The sequence below is a fragment of the Ascaphus truei genome, chromosome 8 (genome assembly GCF_040206685.1).
Source record: "Ascaphus truei isolate aAscTru1 chromosome 8, aAscTru1.hap1, whole genome shotgun sequence".
Taxonomy (NCBI): Eukaryota; Metazoa; Chordata; class Amphibia; order Anura; family Ascaphidae; genus Ascaphus; species Ascaphus truei.
Window position 1 is genome coordinate 19,421,700 of NC_134490.1, and position 25,214 is coordinate 19,446,913.

At 41.7% G+C, this 25,214-nt stretch overlaps 2 protein-coding genes across 4 annotated transcripts in view; one reads left to right on the plus strand and one right to left on the minus strand.

Annotated features, from left to right (window-relative positions):
- On the plus strand, positions 1-15,266 carry FBXL15 (F-box and leucine rich repeat protein 15). 3 transcript variants are annotated; one of them, XM_075610706.1, is made up of 6 exons: positions 1-154; positions 2,116-2,239; positions 2,804-2,869; positions 6,549-6,708; positions 8,173-8,675; positions 13,828-15,266. In XM_075610706.1, exons 3-6 carry the CDS (start codon positions 2,844-2,846, stop codon positions 14,015-14,017), a joined length of 879 nt encoding a protein of 292 aa, XP_075466821.1. In that variant the 5' UTR covers positions 1-154; positions 2,116-2,239; positions 2,804-2,843; the 3' UTR covers positions 14,018-15,266. The 3 variants fall into 3 exon arrangements, with proteins under 3 accessions (XP_075466821.1, XP_075466820.1, XP_075466823.1); XM_075610705.1 differs by having other exon boundaries at positions 2,116-2,177; XM_075610708.1 differs by lacking the exon at positions 2,116-2,239.
- CUEDC2 (CUE domain containing 2) overlaps positions 14,908-25,214 on the minus strand; it is a 20,387-nt gene continuing 10,080 nt past the window's right edge. The window contains exons 8-9 of the mRNA XM_075610709.1: positions 24,778-24,838; positions 14,908-20,729 (exon numbers count right to left, since the gene is read on the minus strand). Coding sequence (XP_075466824.1) covers positions 20,583-20,729; positions 24,778-24,838 — 208 coding nt within the window. The 3' untranslated portion in view covers positions 14,908-20,582. The remainder of the gene's footprint in view (positions 20,730-24,777; positions 24,839-25,214) is intronic.

Sequence of the window (25,214 nt, forward strand, 5' to 3'; positions counted from 1 at the left end):
AACATGGCGCCCCCCTCCTCCTGACGTGCTATTTACGCGCCATGCCACCCGACGCCTGCGTCACTCGCAGTTGCCATGGGAAACCGGCAGATTTGACAGCCGAGCTGGAGACAGTGACAGATTGGAGCGCAGCCGGCATCGTGCAGTGACTGAGGTAAGGAGGGTAGAGATATGCAGGTATACAGCAGGGGCTGCGTTGTACGATCCGAGCTGTATATAGAGGAGGGGGATCAGAGATCACACATCCCAGCCAGGACCCTCTTCCCAGCCAGGACCTACAGGCCTGAGGCAGAGCGACCAGTGACATTATTATACAGATTACTAGCATCTTATTATCTGTACTTTAATATCCCGTATAGAAATCACAAGCATCTTATCTATATTTACCTTTATAGAGATCACTACCATCTTAATAATAATTAAAAAATATATATATGTATGTATATATACATACACACACAGTGCTTTATTTCTGGGTGTACGCGGGGATACGCTGCATCCCCACCTTTTTCGTAAATCTACTGTAAGCCAGGGGTGCACCGGTGCAAGATTCTTTAGGGAGGGGGCGCTGATTTGTGGGAGCAGAGTGGCAGCAGCAGAGGCGGGTGGTGGGAGAAGATGACGGTGGTTCACCAGAGCGGAGCAGGGCTGCAGAGGAGTTGGACAGCGGCAGAGGAGGATGACCGGGGAGGAGTGCGCCGCAGCAGCCTGACCCGGGAAGTCTTCACTGACATACAGGTTCTGCCGCTGCACCTCCCTGTTCATCCTCCTCTGCTGCCGTCCAACTCTTCTGGCGCCCCGCTCCGCTCTCCCGCTGCTCCGTCATCTCCCACCGTCCACCTCTGCCACTGCCCTGCTCCACTTCCGAGGTCCTCCATCGAACACTTAAAGAGAAAGAATCCCTGTGAACAAGCACTCTTCCTCCAATGAAATAAAATAATAAATTGTTTAATGTAGAAAGGAAAAACAAAAAAGTTAAAACCTATTAGATCCGAGAGATACTACCCATCCTGTGGGAGAAAGATCATGTAGATAACCATAATGTAATGGGTTAAACACTGCTACCCCTGTTCATGTAGTAGCTTGCTGTGAACAACTAAGCACAAGTAACCATAATGTAATGGGTTAAACACATGGCATTTGTATCTCTGTACCATTTACACTTGGCACAGGATGGGCAGTATCTCTCGCATCTAATAGGTTTTAACTTTTTTTGTTTTTCCTTTCTACATTAAACAATTTATTATTTTATTTCATTGAAGGAAGAGTGCTTGTTCACAGGGATTCTCTCTCTTTATGTGTTCATTTCCCCTTAGTCCCTAGCACCCCTCCCCTCACACTGTGGGGTTTGGCATCACATTAGGCTGTGCGGTCTCCATCTCTCCTTTTCTCAGTCCTCCATCGAAGCCAGGTATTAAGGGGGTGAGGATCGGGGATGAGAGATGAGGGGCGGGGATATGAGAAGGAAATAAGGGGATGAGGATGGGGGGGATGATAGAGGAGGATGTGGGGGTGTGAGAGAGAAAAAAATTGCAGTCAGTATTATTATATTATACTACTACACTGATTTATTTTAAAAACGCATCTAAAAATTGTCATGTTTTGCTGTTTTAAAAATGTTGAAATCTGCAAGTATTTGTATTCACATTTATATTGTATACCGATTTAATAACGTTTTTTTTTTCATGTGATTTGGATTACATCAGGCAGGGGGGGGGGGCCCGACTATTACCACGGATGAAAAGGGGGGCTCACCCCTGTAAGCTATTAACACACTAGCCCACTGCGCATGCGCGAGCTGTCTCGTATGCGCAGACGGCTACTGTGTTAATAGCTTCTCATAAAAAGATTGTTGGGGGACCACAGTTTCCCCACCATTTTTTCACAGAAAAAAAGCACTGTGTGTATGTATGTATATAATTATATATTTTTTACCTAAAAAGAGATCACTGGCATTTTATCACCTAGATGTATATTATCCCATTATAGAAATCATTAGCATCTTATTATCTTTATTTATATTTTACCTTTATATAAATCACCAGCTTTTTATTACCTAGATAAATAATGTTTAATTTTGTTTAAAAAGTGCATGCTTTCATGTTTCTTTAACAGGCTTGTGCAGAGGAGACCTGATTGTTCCTGAAAGCTTGCAACAATTTTTTTTGCAACAGCAGGTAGCTGTAATAGTTGTGTACACATTTTCTGATTGACCGGGATAAGCAGTAAACCTCTTTTGGTAGGGATTAATGATAAGCACCCAGAAAGCATGGACCAGATACACAGGATAAACAAAAGGGAGAAACATATGATTAGTTAAAAAAAATGTGAGAGAAGAGTATTTAAAAGGAAGAGAAAAGTTAGTTGAAAGGCAGGTACATGACAACGGGTTACACACAAAAACACTTGGAGATGAAGAGCTTGCATGTACGATTGGATAAGAAAGAGGAGAGGGGTTAAGGGAGGGTTTGAGAGACTGAAAGTGGTTGAGAGGGTGGGAAAGAGGGAGTGCTTGAGATAATGTCAGAGAAGGGATGAGAGGGATGAAGTGAATTTGAGCTGTACAGTGATTCAGAGAGTGGATGTGGTAGGTAGAGAATGTCGCAGATCAATACAATGGCAGAGAAGAAATGAGAACATGAGATAATATTAATAGTGACCACGAATCAGAGAAATAGAGACAGAAAGAACTGTAGAGATTGTAAGGCTGAGAGAAATCCACCTGTATTGACTATGATTGGAAAAGGGCAGAATGATGGAGAGGATCTTAATAAAATCCATTTTATTTATTTTTTATTGAAAGGAACGATCATACATATCTGGTATTTACAGTGACCTTGAGAATGGCCAAGGACAAGAACAACTGCAGGTGAGTTGTGATAGCAGAATCCTGTACTTATGATGATCCTGCTGGTATAGTCCATATAAATAAATAGAGCAGGTCACCCTCCTACAACATTTACATGTACACCTGCAGCTGTTCCATAACCAAGGGTTCTTTGCATTCTCACTGTACTGTACATAAGGCAGAGCTAGGACAATTAATACATTTCTAAGGACATAATCACAATACACAATATTTCTGTTGCTCATGTTTCCAATGTTCTGAACAGTAAAACCCTAGTGGTTTATCAAGTCGTTTACCAACATTGCCATGGAGTAAAAAAAGAGGAACAGTGAGACATTAAGGTGAAAAATCATGTCCGTGATTCTGACTGTAATACCATCTACTGATTATTAATGATTTTTTTAACTCAAATCCCAGTTATTGAACTGAGGTTCAGGGAAACTAATACACTATTTTAATACATAGTATACAGGCATACCCCGGTTTAAGGACACTCACTTTAAGTACACTCGCGAGTAAGTACATCTCGCTCAATAGGCAAACGGCAGCTCATGCATGCGCCTGTCAGCATGTCCTGAACAGCAATACCGGCTCCCTACCTGTACCGAAGCTGTGTACAAGCGGGGAGACTATAGAGACTGTTTCAAATGAGTTATTTACATCAGTTATGCACGTATATGACGATTGCAGTACAGTACATGCATTAATAAGTGGGAAAAAGGTAGTGCTTCACTTTAAGTACATTTTCGCTTTACACACATGCTGCGGTCCCATTGCGTACGTTAATGCGGGGTATGCCTGTATTTAATTTGTTTTTCGTGAGGTGGCAACTTTGTTTACAAGCTTGAACTTCTCTTAATTAATTTAAGTGTACAGTTTTCTTAGCTCAATTAAATAAAAGCAAGAAAACCTTGGATGTCAATTGTATTTCAAGATATCTTCTAATATAAAAAAAGACTAATGCAATTATATTTAGTGGATTGTACATTGGCTAATTAGCTGCCTGCTGTTGAATGCTTTGAGGGAATCTGACTCATTGAATATCAGCTTTGAGATGACGCGCCAACGTTGGTAAGATACTTCAACATGAAATGGATGTCACTGCCCTGGCATTTCATTAAATACTGTTCTCGGTTTCTGTTGTAAAGCAAATAACACCTGATTACAGAATGGGAGTGGTAATATGCAGTAGGATCGTGTGAGAGAGAGGGGGGAGAGAGGGGTTAAGTGAGAAAGAGAGGGAAGGACTCCCACTGCCGCCAGCAGAGGAGGCCCAGCTGGGAACTCTAGTCCTTGGAAAGCTGACGACGGCCCTGGTAAAATACATCAAGGCATAGGGCTGATGTATTCAAGTGAATGGCAATTAACATGGGATGGAGCTGCAATACCACTTACTGGAGCTTCGTAAACCATAGGCCTCGGATATAGTCGTCGCGCGCGCCTGCTGCAGAGGCGATCCGTGGCCACATGGATCTGGAGGAGGAGACGCGAAGGGGAGGCGTCCAGTTGACAGTTCCTTCCTTACTGAGGCGTGCCCGTGACGTCACGTGAGCGGTTCGCCCTCATTAGCAGAACCACGCAAGTGTCCTGACCATTGCGCGACAAAATAAAAAAAGTCTTAAAAAAACGGCCGCGCTGACTATGGACGTGGCCTTAACCACAGTAAGATACGAGACATAAAATCTCATAACACAAAGAACCATGTTTTGAACGCTTAATAGTGACATCCAGAGGGCATCTGAGCTACTTGCATGTCCATTATAGGAGAAATGTAACACATTGTAGTAATTTTTAGTAGATTTGCACTGGAATCTTCCCATTAAATTAATTGGATGTTTACTAGAAGAAATTTACAGGTATCACTGCAAAACTGGAAATAACTGCTCCTTTGTCCTTTAAAAATGGTTATATGAAGGTTATAATACAAAACCAGTAAAAGAATGATCTAGTACAGTTATGTTAAGTTTTCAAGCAATTTCTTTGTATGTGCAGTAAGATTACATGTGCTTTCTTTTTCATTCTATTAATCTTTAAGTGGGAGTGTAAATGCCCTTTGTCCACTCTTCATCAGACCTTGCACTTTGTAATTATGGGGAAATTAAATATATTTAGGACAGTTACCTTTACTTACTTACTTTCTGATATATTACATAAATATGTGTTGCTGATTTTGAGCATATGAAATGTGCAAGGCAAGTAATAAAAGTAGTTCTAAGAGAAACAGATGCAGAAACAGAACTTTACTGTATGAACACAGATTACCAGTGTGCCATTTCCGACAGCAGTTCTGCGATAAAAACTTTGTTCTCAATCTGGAAACTGCACCATTCTTTAGAACCTGAAAAATATGTTGGATTTTGTTTGCAATCATGGAAGAGAATTAAAAAAAAAACCACACACACCCAGTGACATTGACACAGGATCACATGCTGTTTCTGGAAATCCGCTGTCAACTGCTATAATGTAACTGGAACCACGGACATTCGCTTGCTGGAAATAACTGGTTTACAGCTGTTCTTTATGTTAATGCAATCATTTATTTCTAGTAGATATATTGGTTCTGTAAAAGGACATACCTATATTTTAGCTTTGATTCCCCTTTCTGTAAACAGGATTATGTCATGAGTTCACTTTGCATGTCTGGCCTATAAATAGCAAATGAACCTATATATTTATACAAATAGAGCCACGATTTTGTAATAATAAGGTTAAGAAGTTTAAGTGGCTAATATAACGATCCCTACTGAAAATCGCAAATTAAATCTATTATGCCTAATTAAAAGCACAAAATAACACCTAACTTTATATTATGAAGTAGTGATCTTCGTTGTTGTTCATTTGTAACTGCAGAATCTAAATCCATCTATGTAGCTATATAATACAACTTTATTTCCTATAATGCTTTTCTCCCAATGGGACTCAAAGCAATTCGCAATTACAGCATAGTGCGCGGTACACAGCACATAAGAATTGTTACAGACACAGGCCCTGCGCAGATGAGCTTACGATCTGTTTTTGGTGCTTGAGGCGCAGGGAGATAAAGTGACAAGGATCTGTCACACGGATTTGAACCGGGTTCCCATGCCAATTCAATGCCATTGTTATCAGTCGGTGCCTTTACTCTTTGGGTCACTCCTTCAGTCCTATAATATATAGAATTAAAATGCTCCTTATGCCTTTAATATATATTTTGACCAATGTACTGGTCACTGTCATTTTTTATGTCATTTTTTTGTATACTTTAATACGTTTCGGTCCCTTACATCAGGGCGATGATGAGGGTCCAGATGTAATGGACCAAAATGTTGCTTTATAACACATAAACTTTTTGCTTAATTACCTGCGTTGTCCTGCCTTTTCATTTATTCTAATCCTTGGTTTGGGTAAAATATATTATATTATAATATAATATATATATATATATATATATATATATATATATTCCCATAGGACTGAAGGAGCAGCTCAGTAAGTAAAGGTACTGGCTCTGAAAACAATTGTACTGACTTTGAAGCAGGCGAATCCTTTTTCGAATCCCAGTGTCAACTCTTTATTTCCCTGTGCCTTGAACACCAATAAAAAGATGGTAAGCTCTGTGGGGCAGGGACTACTTGTGCCTGTCTGCACTGTATAAGAAAGAACATTATTATTATGTTCGATGGGAAGTTGAGGTCATTGTGTTTTTCGCTTTCTCCTTTAGTGTTCATCTCTTGGACCTCCCCTGGGAAGATGTGCTGGTCCCTCATATCCTTTCCTACCTACCCATGCGGCAAATTCTAAGCCTCCAGAGGGTCAGCAAACCTTTCCAATCCCTGGTCCAACTCTCCCTGGCAAACTGCCGCTGCTTTGACTCCACCCAGGTACGAGATGGACTTTCACACACACAAAGTTGATTTAATTCAAGGTTAGCTACAAATCGGAAGGTAACCATGAACCACAAATCAGTCATTGTTGGGAAGGATTCTCTGTATGGATAAGTGAGATGTCCATTGCTCTTAGAAACATACATTGTGACGGAAGATTAGAAGCACTTTGGCCTCCCTAATTTGCTAATGTTCCCATCTATTGTAAAACCTCAGACCCTTTTTGATCCTCGGCTTTTCTGTAATATTTATAGTAGAATTAGGTCTATACTAAGCATGTTTGTATTCACCTACTGCATTTACCTCTACCGGGTGCTATTCCCTGAATCCACCACCTCTTCAATGAAGTAGTTCCTCACATTTCCCCTGAGCATGACCTCTTGTTCTAGCACTTCTTTCTCTCAAATCTGCTTCGCTCCTGTACCTTAATGAAACCCTTTGATATAGTTGCAAGTTCCCATCATACCGCCTCTCCCTCTCCTCCATGGTGCACATGTTAGACATGTTGAGGGCCTCCAGTCTTCCCTGATGAGTTGTGTTTGTGTGATGCACAATTGTAGTAGCTTTTCTTTGCATCGTCTCTCATTTATGCATGTCCTTCTGGACATATGGTCTCCAGAACTGAACACAGCACCAGGTGAGATATAGATATTATTGTGTAATGTGCAAATCTCCAATGTAGACCTCACTCAAACCTTGGGAAACCAAGTAAGAATTCCAGGGCAAATGAAACCGAAAAAAATGATAGCAAATCAGTGCAGCAGCGAAGGGTTAAACTAGCATGCTGCTATCGATGACCGCCGTAGATATGACATGCTGTTATCACGCAGCCATTACGTGATCCCTGCTAACCAAACAGCGGCTACCGACATCTAAGCATATCTGGAATCAGGGGGTCCCTGGAGCTGAAATTAACAGTGTTCCACTCCGGAGACCCCCTGCTTCAATCATCTCTAAAAAAACAAAAAAAAACCTTTACCCCAAAAATTGACGCCTTGGATTGCCGCTTTAAATTTGCTGTATAACATTCCCTAACTTTTTTTTTTTAAAAGAATGAGTAACATTCATTCGTTTGAATGTTCTGTGGTAGGGACGGTCTGTTCCTGTGCAACATGCACCACCCTTAAAAAGAACAGTAAAAACTCTCTAAATGATTTATTAGTAGGTTGAAAAAGAAAAGGGTGCCATAGGAAATCCATAATATCTACAGGGAATTTAGCATCTTGAATCAGCTTATTGAATCGATGATTTCTTTTCATGCTATGCACGGTAAATAATATCTCACACCACGCCTGGAAACATATACATAATGAAAGCAATATAATATGACATTGACATGGCAAAATACTCACTGTACCATTTTTGCGTAGTGGATATTTAAATGTAGGGGTCTCGGCTAAAAAAAAAGGTTGCACACCACTGTCTAAAGCCCTCCTATTTGTAACTGTTATATTTCTGCAGCTTGGATCACAGCTACCCAAAGACGCCTTTTGCAACATGCTCAAAGACAATGCAGTACTGCAGAGGCTTGACCTACGAAGTTGTTCTGATTGGTTAACAGACAAGGAGCTGCTTCCCATCATTGGCCAGAACCATCACCTCCTGCACATCAACTTGAACAGCTGTGTGCAGCTGAGCCGGCAATCCCTGGTAGCGATATCACTGAGCTGCCCTCACCTGCAGAATATTTGCCTTGGCCACTGCGAGTGGGTGGATAATCTCTCTCTTCGGAGCCTGGCCGATCACTGCAAAGTATTGGAGGCTTTGGATCTGACAGCTTGTCGTCACTTAAAGGATGAGGCCATATGCTACTTGGTGCAAAAGGGCTGCAGAATAAAATCACTTTCACTGGCTGTGAATGCAAACATTACTGATGTTGCTGTAGAAGAAACGGCCAAGTGCTGTCGAGATCTGGAGCACCTAGATTTAACGGGATGTCTACGTGTGAAAAACGAATCCATTAGGTACCATCTCTTAAAAATGACATTGAACCGAAGTGTTGTATTAAATCCCACCAATGTGTTACTTTCCATTTGTATTAGGTCTGTCTGCATTGTTTAACACTTGCATCAGCTGTTGCAAACGGTTGTTACTTGCAGTGAACTCACCATTAACAGCATTCTTCATATTGCGTCTGTTCGCATAGTGCAGGGGTGGCCAACTCCACTCCTCAAGAGCTTCCCACAGGTCAGGTTTTCAGGATATCCGTGTTTCAGCACAGGTGGCTCAGTTGAAGACAGCACCACCTGTGCTGAAGCAGGGATATCTTGAAAACCTGACCTGTGGGAAGCTCTTGAGGAGTGGAGTTGCAAGCAAGCATGCATTTTTCTACCTTTCTACTTCAATTGGATTTAGTCTTTAGACGTTTTCTAGTATCTGTATTTAATATGGGTGTCTCCATGCTTGCCAAACTCCCACTTGCCCCCAATCTACTTCCATAACCCCTTGCTATTTCCCCATCTATTCTATTTAGTTATGTTTCTTGTCACTCCCCCCTCCATCCTAGTTTCAAATCTCCTTCAACATTCTTTCCCCTAGCACAGAAGACCCCTCTTCATTGAGCTGCAATCCATCATTACCATAAAGATAGTACCTCTCAGAAAAGGTGTCCCAGTGCTCTAAAAACGCCAAACCCTCCTTCCGACACCACTTTCTTAACCATGCATTAACCTCCCTAATCTCCGACTCTCCCTGGGATAGCGAATGGCATTGGTAGTACAGCTAAACCCCGCTATATAACGCGGGTCTGAGCATGGCTCCCGAATTGAAAGCCTCCATTTTGCCGGCTTACCTGCATCTCAAATTTTCCATTTTGCCGCCTTACACTCTCCTCTTACAGCTCATCTCTCTCCTCTTCCTGCTGTCCACGTGCTCATCTCTCTGCCCGTCGTGTGCCATGGGGTTTTTTTTTTTTCAAACATTCAATTCAATGCTTTATTGACTACCAGACACAGACACAAATAAACATTAATACATTTTGTACAAAACACATGCAGGGATTGAACTCGGGACCTTCTGATACCAATGCCTTGCCTCTTACCTCTACACCATAGGCTTGTTGTGACAAGACAGAACCTATAAATATATTTATCCTCTACAACACAATGCCACAGGTTACATGTCAATGTGAAATCTTAAGTCTATTTCTAGCTGTCTATCACATCACACAGTTCTGTGGTCTAGTGGAAGAACTTCTTACCAACATATGCAAGGGTCCTGGGTTCAATTCCTGTATGAAATGGTATAATTAACTTTTTTAATAAATTATTATTTTAATTATGTTGTATAATTTATAAATATATAATTCTTTATTATTCTTTATTAAATAATAATTATTCATTAATCAATAATGATGTATTAATAATAATTCATTATTAATCATTCTTTATGATTAATTATGTATTATTAATAAGTATGATTATTAATTATTATTAACAGTTAATTAACTAATTAATAATTATTACTAAATACTTAATAATAATTAATACTTATTAATGAAACGTATTAATACTTACTAATTATTAATAATTAGTATTAATAATTACTTAATAATTATTAGCACCCAATTAGTAATAATAATTATTAATACTTAATTATTAACAACAATTATTAATACTTAATTATTAACAACAATTATTAATACTTACTAATTATTAATAGTTATTAAGTATTAATAAGTTTTATTAATAATTAAGTATTAATAATTATACTAATTGGGTATTAATAATTATTAGGTATTAGTAATACTTATTAATTAGTCAAAATTATTAATTGTTAATGATAATTAATAATCATACTTATTAATCATAATATAATTAATAATGGTATTATTAATTAATAATTATTAAAAAATAATTATTAATAATACTTAATACATAATTATTAATTAATTATTAATTAGTTAATTAACTGCTAATAATAATTAATCATCATACTTATTAATAATCATAATTAATCATAAAGAATGATTAATAATGAATTATTATTAATACATCATTATTGATTAATGAATAATTATTATTTAATAAAGAATAATAAAGAATTATATATTTATAAATTATACAACATAATTAAAATAATAATTTATTAAAAAAGTTAACTATACCATTTCATACAGGAATTGAACCCAGGACCCTTGCATATGTTGGTAAGAAGTTCTTCCACTAGACCACAGAACTGTGTGATGTGATAGACAGCTAGAAATAGACTTAAGATTTCACATTGACATGTAACCTGTGGCATTGTGTTGTAGAGGATAAATATATTTATAGGTTCTGTCTTGTCACACCAAGCCTATGGTGTAGAGGTAAGAGGCAAGGCATTGGTATCACAAGGTCCCGAGTTCAATCCCTGCATGTGTTTTGTACAAAATGTATTAATGTTTATTTGTGTCTGTGTCTGGTAGTCAATAAAGCATTGAATTGAATGTTTGAAAAAAACAATGGCATACGACGGCAAGAGAGCAGAGAGATATGAGCACGTGGACAGCAGGAAGAGGAGAGCACTGGTAAGGCGGCAAAATGGAGGAGATTTAAATCTGTAATGAGGAAGCTCCAGAGCTGATGCCGGTGAAATTTTAACGCGACCCCGGTTGTAACACGGTCTTTGGGTTGTGGATCCCAAGGACGCGACCCCGGTTGTAACGCGGTCTTTGGGTTGTGGACCCCAAGGACCGCGTTATAACGGGGTTTAGCTGTATTTCAGAAAATACTACCTTGTTGAGGTCCTTGCCTTAAGCTTGCAGCCTAGATCCCTGCAATATTTTTTTAGGACCCTCCATCTTTCTCTAACTGTCATTGGTGTCAACGTGTACCAAGACCGCAGGGTCAGTCCCTCCCAAAAATCTATCTACCTGATCCGCAATGTGCCGAACTCAAGCCCCAGGAGACAACAAACTGTTCGGTTCATGCGGTCAAGGCAACAGATTGCCCTATCTACGTTCCTAATAATGGAGTCCCCTACCACGGGAATCTTTCTTGGTTATTGATTATCCTGAGTCCCCTCTGTGCTGGAGAAACTATTCCCCTGGCTGCTAGAAAAATTAGTCTACCCCAGCCTTGCCATTCCTGCTCTGACACTCCTAAAATCTTCACTCAATATGGCAAATCTATTGGGATGGGTCAGTTCAGAACTGGCCTGCCTCTTCCCATTCTAACTGATACCCAGATACCTACCTCTTCATCACTCACAGATAAACCATCTGCACCACTAGTCCCAGCCAGGGCCTGCTCAGTGAGCATTAAACTCCTTTCAAGATTGTCAATGTCCCGCAATATTGCAAGTTTCCTCTTCAGATCAGCAATCAGAGACTTTAAAAAGACCACTTTCACACTTCTCACAGCTGTATGCTCCCTGGAACAGCTGCTCCAAGTGCACATACTGTACATGTGGCAAGATGTGCATTAAGTGGCATTTTCCATCCTGCTTATTGTTGCAACTATTCCTTGTTCCAACTCCTAGTTCTAACTCCACACTTTATACAAACAGAACTCCTTCTGGTTCTAACATTAGCCAAGCTGGCTGTATATAAGTCCAGGACGCAGAGTTTGTCTGGGGACGTATCTGTTACCTGCCAGGCTCTGTTCTGGGTGCGCTCTGGTATCCGAGCAGAGTTAACCCAGGTCCCTGCATTTACCTTCCAGTGGGCCTTAAGCGGGGTGCTCTGCTCGGTATCCCCCCCCCCCACACATCAGGTTTCCTTTCAATTACACCTCCTCTTTTAGTGCACTCTATTTTTAGTTACAGTGCACTATTGGTTTTTGTTGATTATTTGTTGATCCGGTTTCTCTTCTCCATTGAGTCCTTAACTGAACTAATGGATTTCCAGTTCTTCTGATTGGCCGGCTTATCAGTTAAACCCTGATTAAAATAGATCCGGTTCTAACTCCATACTTGAGAACTAGGAGGTCTGTTTGTAATGCCATACTTGATACAAACAGTACTCCTTCTAGTTCTAACTCAATCAGTTAAAAGATTGTAAAAATATATCTAGTTCTAACTCCACACTTGATACAAACAGCACTTGAAATCAAACAGTAATATAGTCACACAGATCAGGAGACGTTTGTAAGTATCCTAAGAGTATTTTAGAAGCTTAGTGCCACAAGAAACAAATGATTGAACCTGCTTTAATTATAGTGTCCAATAAGAGTTCTATTTATATTACAGATTCATGTAGGAGATGGTGTGTGCTCAGCCATATTTATTTGTACACACACAGACATCAGAAATACAGCAATGTTTGTAAGTAGCACAGTGCGTCACCCCAAGGACGAAAGTGAGCTAAGGACAGTGGCACGTTTTAATAGACCAAGGCCTTCTTTTTAGTAAGCAATGCTACTATATAAAAAGGTGGCTTCCTACTCAAGCGAATAGGCTGCAAAGTAATTTCCGGCACGCAATGGTGTTTTATGGAATAGCTTCACTTAGAAAATGTGCGCCTAAATGTAGCTGTAGCTTAAAAAAAAATAAGGGGGGAAATTATTCGGAAATAATTTTAACTTTGACCATTTTCTCGATTTAAAAACAAAAAGCTTTTGAATGGGTTACAATCTTTAACATCTTATGATAACGTTTTGCAAGTCCTCAAAACTGCAGGTAAATTGTGCTTTGTTCTGTCTTTTGTTGCTAAACTAATTACACAATAAGTGGTTTAAAAATGTCCCTGGTATGTGGGATTGTCACGTTAGCATTTCACTTTAAAAAATAAAAACAGCTTCCCTGAATCCAAATTGGTGGATCTCTGCCTTTGGCGACTGGGGAGACGGTCAGTTCCCCTTCCCCCTCCCCTCCTGTCCCCCTTTTCTTCCCCTCTCTTTTTCTACCCTCTTTCTTTTCGGTCCACAATGTGGTCCAGAGGCCTCACCTCACTTGGTGATGTTCTATTCTATCTCTTATCTTAAAAATATTTTTTGTATTAGGCTATATATAATCTATTATGTTTGTCTAATATATATCTGCCTAATAAAAACGTTTGGAAAAAAAAATGTAAATAAATAACAGATCAATATGCAACTTTGTGCCAAAAAAACAAAAAAAAAAAATATCACAGTATCATTTTTTCTTCTGGTCAATATGACACACAGGAGGCGATAACACTGTTCTTTTTCTTTGCAGGACCCTCGCAGAGTACTGCAACAAAATTAAATCCCTCAAAGTAAAGCACTGTCACAACGTGACGGAGTCCAGTTTAGGCATCCTGCGGAAGAGGGACGTAGAAATAGATGTGGAACCTCCACTTCAACGAGCACTGGTCCTGCTACAGGATGTTGTGGGGTTTGCACCATTTATTAATTTACAAATCTAGCCTACTGCAAGACCGTGCCTGAATCTTCCCTTACATCGTTTCAGCTAGCAACATTATTTGCTCCATCAACACTGGCAGTAAGAAAACCATCATGCCCTGGAATACTGTATCAAGATTGGAGCTGTACTTCAAAAAAAAAAAATCGGCAGTAAAAGTTTTGAGAGTGCGGTGGGAATAGAGAACATTACTTGGTGGCCACAGGCAGGAATAGCCGTTGTGATTTACTGCTATAATTCAACAGGGAATTGATAGTGATTATTAGGACACCGATCATACATCAGCACCTTAGATTTGTAGACATTTAACAGTACTAGAAAGAGCAGATTTCACCAAGCCAATGATAAGGACTTGTTTATTACTGCAGAACAAAATGAGAAGCATCCATTTGATATCTTATAGCTGCACTGTGAAACTACAAACGGCAGGGGCTTCTTCCTGGCCCTAAGAGCTCTGTTTTATCTCAGATTGGACTACTCTTGCAAAGTGTTTTTTTTGGTCCTGATGAATCGGTTGTTAATGTTATTGAAGAGAAGACTCAATTCTATATATTCCGAAGCGGTCATTTTTAGATAAAAATCACCATGGCAGTGAGGATTTTGGGTCAAAAACGGCTGCTTTGGAGTATATAGAATTTACCCCACAAACTTGTAATGCTTTGTTGGAGGTGTTCTGTGAATAAATATATAAATCAATAGTGTAAATAAAAGTTGAGGCTTACTGGCAGCCATCCTCTTATGCTGCAAATGTGTCCAAGTTGACTTTGTACATGGTTCTGACCACCAGTTTGACATATTTCCCTTAAACCATATGTAACAAAATTCTCTTTGGCCAAGGAGTTCCATGGTAACATTTCTAAGGTGATTAAATTAACTTGGTAAGAAACCAACGGTACAAAAAGACCAATTTATTAACAATACACAACGCTTGTCATATTATTCCATAGACATACACAGTGAATGCGCACACTCGCATAATTTCACAAATCTGTATGCATCATTGTTTCACAACATGTTTAATATTTCTGCTTTAAAGGATAGTCAACACCTGCGTGGCCAAGTTCAATTTCTAAATGTCGCTATACATTTGTTTAACCACGACTCCTGCGATTCTATGTACATATAAAACCTATATAAATCGTTTTTTGTTTTCTGCTCAAGTTGAGCTTTTCATCTGTGTATTTTGAATAAACTGCATATTGTGACCTAGACGTCAAATATATACCTATTAAAAAAATGTTTTATTCATATTGTCCCAGATTGCTAACAGACTTTTTCTTCCATTAAAATGAATACAAGAATGTATTGCCCCTAGTCCCCGAGAACACAGATATCAGATATGGATGTGTACAGACTTTTATGGCCAACACAGACCACAGTTTTGCAAGACTGAATTTTTCAGGGATGAGTGTAGAATGTGCACACTCATTAACAAAGAATAGAACTACTCCCTACCGGAAAACAAAATTATCCCAGAAAGTATATTTACTGAAAGTACATTACCTACGGAATTCAAACAGGTCTTTTCCCACAAAATTGGAATTGTTGAAAACAATATTTGTCATCAACTTACATTAAGACCACCAACTTCAGACTTTGCATCACCATTTCTTGTACCAGCTTAAGGTGATTCATGGAAAGGAATACTATGGCTTATTCTACATGATGCGGTGAGGCTGATCAGGTCTTGTTCGGATAAAATTCCCCATTGAAGTTAATGGGAGAAGTTGAAGTTTTCTGCCAGAAAAAGGCCCAAGCAGCCGCTTCAGAGCACATAGAATAAGCCCCTAAATGCACCCTACATCTCATGAGTACACAGATACTAATATGTATGTGATTACATACTGGTTTGGCCAATGCAGACCCCAAAGTAGAAATACTGCGTATGGCTCTTCACGCCTACATTTACGGAAAGCAAAAAGGTAACCTCTACCATAAAAATACCTCCACAAAAGTATTGATGATCTTGTAAAATACACAAGGAATTCAGACGAGTAATATGTTTCCGCAGAAACATTTCTGACAGTGAATTTTTGCTTTATAGTTTTCCCATAAATTTACACTACCATCAAACTTTGCATCATCAAAACCCCCCACAAGCGCAGGGTAGTCCTGGAAAGGAATACTAAAGGTTATCGCCGTGGATACCGGATATAGGTTTACATATTGTTTTGGCAAACACGCTCCGCAGTGAGAGGGGAAAGAGTGTGTGACGTATCCGCTACATGGCAATGAAGTATGTGGTGTGTCAATGGGGCCCTCAAAAGGTTGTCTAGACAGAAATAACAATGAAAACGTTAAAAATGCCACTTTCCACCCCGAGAAACCCTCCCAAGTGTGTAAAATGAAAACCTGGTCATTTTAACCCATCACATAAAAGTGCCACAGAAGCGCCATTGAGGTTTTGCAAATTAAGTTTACAGTATTAATAGATTGCATAACACGGCTAAATCGGTCTAGGACATTTGGCCGTGACCAAAAAAAAGACTGCCGGCACATGGCAGCAACTCACCTCGACACTCAGCCGCTAAGGTAAGTCCCTAGCCTCACCCTAAAACCCCCTAATATTAACGCTACCCACTACCTTAAAGGCCTTAACCCCCTATCCTAACCAGTAAAACCCCGAAAAGTCACTAAAATGTACCTTATTATAGAAGCTTTCTTTGCTTGGAGGTGAGGAGGAGCGCAAGATGATTCAGTGATATATGTAAAAGAAAATAAACATATATAGTGCAGACTGTATAGACTGATAATGTACCCTGTAGTCTGTAAGAATAGAACTCACAAAATACGTCATATAATATCACATGTCAGAGATCCATCTCTCTGACTGGAGCCCTTTCAACCGCAAATGCCAGGATATCCCTCAGTGGGTAAATGTTGTGTATATGTAACAAAAGGAAACCACAATAGTGCATACTATTCAACCAGGTATATTAAAAATCATCACGAGTAGATTAAATTTACACTTTCCATAAAATAATCAGGTATGGGAGAGAACCGCCGTTTAATCTGAAGGACCCCGTCTGCAAGCAGCTTTCCAGCGTCTCACTTGCTCCTCACTGTGGGCTTCTGCGTACGTCACTGCCGTCGCGTCACTTCCGCTGTCGCGTCACAGCTGAGGGCGGAAGTTCAATCTGTGTCTGGTAACAGCTCTGATCTTGCCAGTCCCTCAGATCGTTGGTTCGCTGCGTCAACTCTACGCGTTTCGCTAATTGCTCCTGATACTCCGTATCCTGGGATTTGGAACTATCCCATCAGAGGAAGTTGAGCTGCTATATATACACTTTTATTATTTACTCACTGTTTGGTGTAAGGTTTATTAGATTTAGTGTATGTTTCACTTCATGTGTTTTACTTATAACACTATTTAATTATCACTATTTGGGAAGCGCCCAGTCCATCCTTCACCCCCCTACCCCTTTTTTATTATAGAAGCGGCTGTGGAGGTTCCAGCAGCGGGTTGGCTGCGGTGGAGGGTCGGTCTGCAGCTGAGCGCCAGCGGCAATTTGGTTGCGGCGAAATGGCCGCGACCAAATGTTTCATTCCGTGGCTCAATAACATACAACCCAATCAGTCACCTACCGAGGCTCTGTTGAATGTGGTCTTAAAAGTTCACAATAAATGCGCAACATTTGGTCTTGCTGGAAAGCAGCTGCATTGCTCTCCGACTTGTGACATTTCGCATCTTTCCCCTTTATAACAGCCTAGTCCCCATGCCATGTTCAGCATTAGTTTGGCGACTGCTCTCAGCACTTGCACTAATGCCAACAATTGTTATTTATTATATAAATTACATGAGAATTAACATCTGACATATACCAATGCTTTAGGTATTCCGTGCAGCATTGCCAAAAAGTATCGGTAATACAATACATGGTGATGAATGCTCTAGTTGTACATGTAGTTATTGGCAGGGACATTACTAAATCATAGACCCTGGGGAACATCAAGCTATTGTGATTTGATTGTTCATTACTATCAAGCACTGCTGATCCAGTTTAAACGTGCTGCACTTATAATGCATAAACTTTCCTTCAAATTATTAACTACCTTGTGAGTTCAACTGGAATATTTTTCCACTAATTAGTTGATGGTAGCACCTTGCAAATAATTTTCTGACCAGCCCTTTGCCCCTTCACCACCTGCATTCAATACAAAATTCTCATACACAGTAATACTGCTTTAGCCTGGGTACTTTTGCAAGGAAAAACTTGCAAATAGCCTAGTCCTGTAAAGCTACATGTAATGTACCTCTGGATCCTGCGAAAGAGGCACTATACATGTATTTGTGACAGACGGGGCGTACAGTATAGGAAGAGATCATACAATTATGCAATAGTTCAAAAAAGCATGGCAACTAATCCTAACACCTGGATTGTGTTAAAGATAATACCAAGCTATATTACTACAACAGGCAGGATATATGTAAATATTTAAATACAGCTCGTACTACAGCCCGTCAATGCAATTTTTCATAGCAAGACCAACGTAAACCAGTTGTAGTGTAGAGAAAAACCATCTGCAATTCCAGAGGTGCACGTACATATTAACACACCATGACCCCATGTTCTAACAGACACACGTGTATATCGTTGTTGTAGAGGTACTGTAAAACGCATTAAGTGCATTTTTGGCAAAAACCTCAGTAAAAGCACTTATGGATTTGAAATTTCTATTGAAAACCCGCATTTTGTGCCTTTTTAGTCATAGTTCAAAGTTACCAAAACATAAGTCATTACGAAAGATTTTGAAAGCACATTTAAAAATCGCCCTTTCCTCAGCACTCAAAAAATGAAGTTACTGACTTTTACCTCTACAGTGACTAAATATATCGAATAAGGAAATGAAGAACATGAAAGTAACGTTATGTTAAAGCCATAATCCATGGCAGGCAGTGAACAGATTTCTGAAAAAATGAGGAGGTTTCTGACCTAATTGGGAGTCCTCAACAAGCGTTTGTCGTCACCATAAAATGAATAATGTGGAATCTTTCTGTGGCTTGGAGTTTCTGGCACTTGGTATTCCCCGTGACAGTGCTGTCCTGGGAGAATAACCAGGAGACCACTAGGGCTGGAACATGTCAATCATTTATTAGGAGAGGGGTGCTCAACTCAAACCCCCCCACCACCAGTCAGGTTTTCAGGATATCCCAGCTTAAGCACAAGTGGTTCAATCAGTCCCTGTTCAGCCCAGGTGGCTCAATGAGAGCCTTAGTCGAAAATTGAGCCTCTGATCGAGCCACCTGTGCTGAAGCTAGGATATACAGGAAACCTGACCTGTGGGTGGTGGGTGGGGGGGTAAGGGGGTTTGAGGACTGGAGTTGAGCGCCGCTGATTTAGGATAATGGGCGTTTGGGAGCAGTCCAGGTGATCGGTAAAATTCTTAGACAACGTTAGTGACCAAGTCTAAACATTTACAACAAAAATTTCTTTTTTTCCCCCCGCACCTCTTTTAAAACCAGCAGTCCTGCTGCCCTTTCCAACACGTTTTTTAATTTGAAAACCTGGATACTTTCTTCATGGGTTTAAAATATTAAAGTGGCCGTGAGGTTAAAATGGAGATCTCACTAGCCCAGCCTAAAATCAACCATAGTAACAGCAGAAACTTGATTAAGAAAATAATTATTATTAACACACATTTATTATAATAATAAAACATTAAAAAAAAATAAAGGATTAGGGGCAAAGTATTAACATTATAGAAGTTAAAACTCACATTGGCTTCTGAAGAGGGGAGAAGAGAGATTGAGGCTTAGAGCGAAATATGGCAGTTTATACAAGAGAAGGGTTCCAGAAAATCCAGGAGATTTTCAGTGTGAAAATACTGTTTTAGGTTCTTTCACCACCTTATTTAACCAAACAAAATGGATGACAGGCAAGGAATTCGTGTTCGTGCCGTCTTGTGGATCAAAACAGACAGAACTTCTTGCAGCTGGTGCCATGGAGCAACTCCCCAAAAAAACTCCTAAATGAGATCTGCCGAAGGTGATCTCAGGAAAACTAAAGAAGTATGCACGCAGAGCACCGGGGATCAGAATAAAGTATAACATTTAATACCAGGTCCAGAGTGACCCAAATATTAAAATAACCATACATTAAACTAAAAAAACATATATACATAACAAAAACACAATAAGTAAATACTAAACAAAACAAACCGTGACCAATAATAAATCAATGAGCTGGCTCAACCAGTGAGACCACACATGATAGCCTGAAAACACTTAAAATAAGTACCAACTTAAACTTCATGTAACGAAAAAAAACACAGAAGTTGGGACAAGTGCTAACTGTGAGCTGCAAAGCGGATGGCCGTGGAACGCGCTGATGTAGAGCCCGGACTGCACCGACCCTCGGCAGGTCGCCTCCGTTCGAACTTCCCGGTTGCACTGTCCCAGCCAATGGGTGAGCGCGTTGAACAGCCTCACATGACCTCTACGTGTTTTGCAACTGCGTGCTTCATCAGGGGTTCCCATTAGCACTTGTACTCCCCTCTGTGGTTTTCTATTGCGGTTATTTCAGACAATATCACGGAGGCGGAGATGCCCATGCTGTGTTTTAGGAGGGTCAGTGGAACTTATACTTTCTTGCTGGCTTGAGATTGATGTAGGTTTTCTTCATTTCCTCACTTTCAGGTTTCTTCATATCTTTGTACCTTTCCCCCTTTGTGCTCACCACTTGATTGTCAATGTATCGAACCAATTTCTTTGGTGCCTTGAAAATGGTAAAAAAAAAAAAATAAGTGTCAACTTGTACCTTACTTACACTTCACAACTATAAGCCTTAGGATCCAATGTATCAAGAACTGTTACACACGTTAAAAAACAGTTTTATGTAGATGTGCAGCAAATTTGCATGTCTCAGACTGGTCTGCAACCCTGCCCTTCCCCATTATCTCTTAGCATACAATGCGTCCACTGCAGCAAGGGATTCTGGGTAACATGAAAATGAGCACTGTGTCACCTTTTACTTAAAATCCATTGGACCACTATAAGCAGGGCTGGACAAATTAACCAAAAAGCTCCGCCCCCACGTAAAAAAAATTGAATACATTCCTAAGAACTAATAACATTAGTTTTTGACATAACAGTTTATTTATTGTATTAAATTTATACTTTACTACAATTAGTCCTTGTTACATAGTAGATGAGGTTGGAAAAAGACATATGTCCATCAAGTTTAACCTAGGTCAAATTTAGACGAAAGATACCTTAACCTATATCCTTACTTACAGTATATTAATCCAGAGGAAGGCAAACAAAAAAACCCCAGTGACACATTATCCAATGATATCTCATAAAGGGAAAAGAAATTCCTTCCTGACTCCAAGAATTGGCAATCAGATAACTCCCTGGATCAACTTCTTTCCGATGTTTATTTATTTGGTATATCCATGTATACCTCCCCTTTCTAAAAGATGTCCAACCTTTTTTTGGAAGAGATCTGATGGATAATATATAGCTTTCTTCTACGCAGCGCAGTATATAAAAACGGCACAGGGGGTCTCTGGTGCACAGAGCTTAGATAGAAGTAGAACAAAAAGTTAAAAGACCAATGCTGCACAGTGAGAACTTGATTCAGGGAGAAACTTCTTCAAAAGCTCACAAAAATTAAGACATTGATATTCATATAACAAATCGTGTCTCCTACGATCGGCTGAAAATGTGCAAGGTCAATGAGTCCCCTGTGAGACCGGTCGGCAGAGGGAGGATGGGACAGGGGAAGAGATAGAACCGCCCAGTGGAACACCCCTCTTCAATGACCTGAGTGGCTAAGGTATCCCTCACTTCCTTCATGAACCCCTCTCCATGTAAAACCTCTTCTTATAGTGAGATAGCAAAAGCATACGCCACTGTTTAATATCAGTCCCATAGGATAGAAGCCGTGTCTACATGAGCAGTCCCCTGCAATACTCACAGTTTCTTCCATCTGTGCTGCAGGGGTGTGGGTGACGGGGCCACACTGAGCAGGCGGAGTGGCCGTACCCCACTACAGCCGCGTCCTGACAATTCTTATCCACCAGGTTCTTCACATGGTCATCCCACAACGTGGCGGCGGCGGCAAGGGCTGTGCGGTGAGACCGGGGGCTGTGCGGCAAGACTTGGGGACAGGAGGCTCTGGGGACTGGCTGCGCAGTGCTGTGAGACCGGGACAGCGGGGGACAACCTGCGCGGTGAGAACGAAGGACCAGCGGCTCGGTGCTGTGAGACCGGGGGACAGGTGCACACCACACAATAACCCCCCCCATTCCCACACAATAACGAGTGGCGGGCTGGGGTAGAGGGACGAGCTGGAGGCGGCAGAGAAGCCGTCGGCACAGTCACCAGGGGGAGGGCGACCATCACAAGTGAGAAGATTTCTTCCGAATGACCCAATTATCTCAATGGGTAATATGACAGCAGAGGAACTCACTGGACGGGGGGGGACTCCAAACGGAGGGGGGTTGGAGGCTGCAGCACCGCCGTGGGTGCAATATGGAGAGGTACAGCTGTACTCGTGGTGGGTCAGAACAGGGAGTTAGAGCTGTGATTTTCCACCTTTTTTTGGTTGGGGAACCCCAGAATTTGATTTTGAAATTCCGGGGAACCCCAACCCTCACCCCCATCTCTCGCCCTCCCTCCCACCTCCCGTCTCTTTCCACCCCCTCCTGTTGCCTCCGTCTCTCTCCCCCTTACGCTCCACACGCACACAAACTCCCCCACAGCGTGCGCGAGCGCCCAATCCTGTCTTATCCTGTCAGCGCCCGCCCAATCCTCTCAGCACTCGGCAGGTAGAGGAAGTGCAGCAATGACCTGGCGGCTGACGGGTCACTGCTATGTGAGGATGTCACCGCGCCGCCCGGCTTGGGACAGCATGGGAGAGTTGTCCAGGCTCTCCCCCGCTGGAGGCCGCGGAACCCCTGAGGTGCAACCCCGGTTGAAAAGTACTGAGGCTGGCGGCAGTCAGCCGCGCCATTCTCCACCCCCCCCCCCCCCAGGAGAGGCCTTACCTCCCATACACACATAGCCGCCGACAGATTTCATGGGGCCCAGGCAGAGAGTTTAGACTGGGCCACCCCACCCCCCACGTGTCGGTGGCCTTGTGAGCCCCCATCATTCACACCCTCGTGAGCCACTTTCTCCGTTTTCCCCTCTCCAGGTGTATTTCTCTCACTCTCCCCCATCCCCCCCACCTCCTTCCACCCCCTCTCTCCGCTATCACTTAATTACCCCCCTTTCATTCAATCTCACTCCCTCAATCTCCCCCACAATAACTACCCCCACACACACAAAATGCAATTCACAAAATGCAACACACATACAATTGTACCTCACCACCTCCCCCCCCTTGTATCTCACATCACCCCCCCATGTACCTCACAGCTCCCCCCCTTGTGCATCACATCACCTCCCCCCCTTTGTACATCACATCACCTCCCCCTTTGTACATCACATCACCTCCCCCCCTTGTACCTCACCCCCCTCCCCCCTTGGTACCTCACATCACCTCCTCTGCTGCACATTGCACGCGCCTTCTGTGCAGTGCCTACAAACCGCCAAACTTCAAGGGGGAGGGGCCTGCATGGGAGGCCGCAACAACAGTGGAGAGAGGCGCCTATTGCAGAGGGGGAGGAAATCTGGGGCCCGGCAACCAGACACAAAAAGGTCCAACTGTCAGCGAGCACCAGCCTCCGGTCCCGGGACAACTGCCCCCGGGATGGATGTCGGGAGCGAGAAGGGAAGGAGGAGGACGACGTTGTGACGTCAAGTAGCTTCCCGTTGTCAACGTGGTGTTATTTGAGGCCATGCGGCCATTTTGACGGGAGCTGAAGGGAGAAACACATCACAAGTGCCGGGAGACACTGCACACGCCGATGCACCCGCCGCCGGTAAGAGACTCGCCTGCGGGCCATATACACACGCCCGCGGCGAGCGAGCCCTGCCTATAAGCGTATTATGTCTGCCGTATTACACAGCTTTTCAGCACAGCATGGGTTAACGTGCATAGCCAGTAACCCTACTCACAGACAGCTGTCTCAACCCTTTCAGCACAGCCTGGGTTAAAAGGTTATCGTCACTTTTTTTTACTCACCATAGCTTTAATGTGTGGTCGAAACCGATTCCAACCTCATATTACAAGGCCAGTATAACCATGAGACCCAAAGGGATCTAAACAGCTGTCTGTGAGCAGGTTTATGCACTTTAACCCAGGCTGTGCTGAAAAGCTGTGCAATGCGCAGGCGTAAGCTTACAGCGGTCCATGTTAAAATGGATTTGAAGTGGAAAGTGACACTGCTCATTTGCATTTCATTACCCAGAATCCCTGGCTGCAGTGGAAGTATTGTATGTTAAGAGATAATGGGGAAGGGCAGGGTTGCAGACCTGTCCGCCGTGAATGTTCTCACAAGTGGTATTTTTATTTACTGTATGGTGGAGGGTTGTCGTCACTTTTTTTCCCAGCATAACTTATTTAATGTGTAAAGACATTAAATCTTTTGCACATCAACATACCCCAGCAGAACAATATTTAGTACAGCTGAACTTCCCATCATCTCATTTGCTGCTTACAAATGGAATACCCAAGAGACATAATTACAGTAGTTGAACAATAATTACAGTGATCTACCCCTACCACATGCTTTATTGTTCACCAACTCCCTTCAAAGCCCTAGCAGAGAAGCCAGGAGTCTGCTGCAAGTTATTATTGTACACGAGGCCTAGAAAGCTTAGCTATTGATAGGAGTGCGGTCAGCTGCTTTACGTTCTTTGTTCTGAATCCTTACCTCCTTCGGTGCCAAGGGCTTGTGCATTTTTTTATCCTCTTCATTGTCAACCATCATGTATCTGAAACATAGGTAATGAATGAAAATAGAAACACTGAAATCACATGCTCTTCAGAGCCTGCAGTTTGCTCACCTACACCTGCTCATCTAGGCTTGAATGTCGCAATACACTGATGTTTAACAGCTGGCTTTGCAGAGAATTTTGGTTTTCAATACCTATAGCAGGGGGCGGCCAACTATAGTCCTCAGGGGCCATCAACAGGTCAGGTTTTAAGGCTATCCCCTGCTTCAACACAGGTGGCTCAGTCGTTGATTAAGCCAACTGTGCTAAAGCAGGGATATCCTTAAAACCTGACCTGTTGGTGGCACGTGAGGACTGGAATTGGCCGCCCCTGCTTCAGTGTCTTCCCAGTAAAGTATTTTATTCAAATGCATTA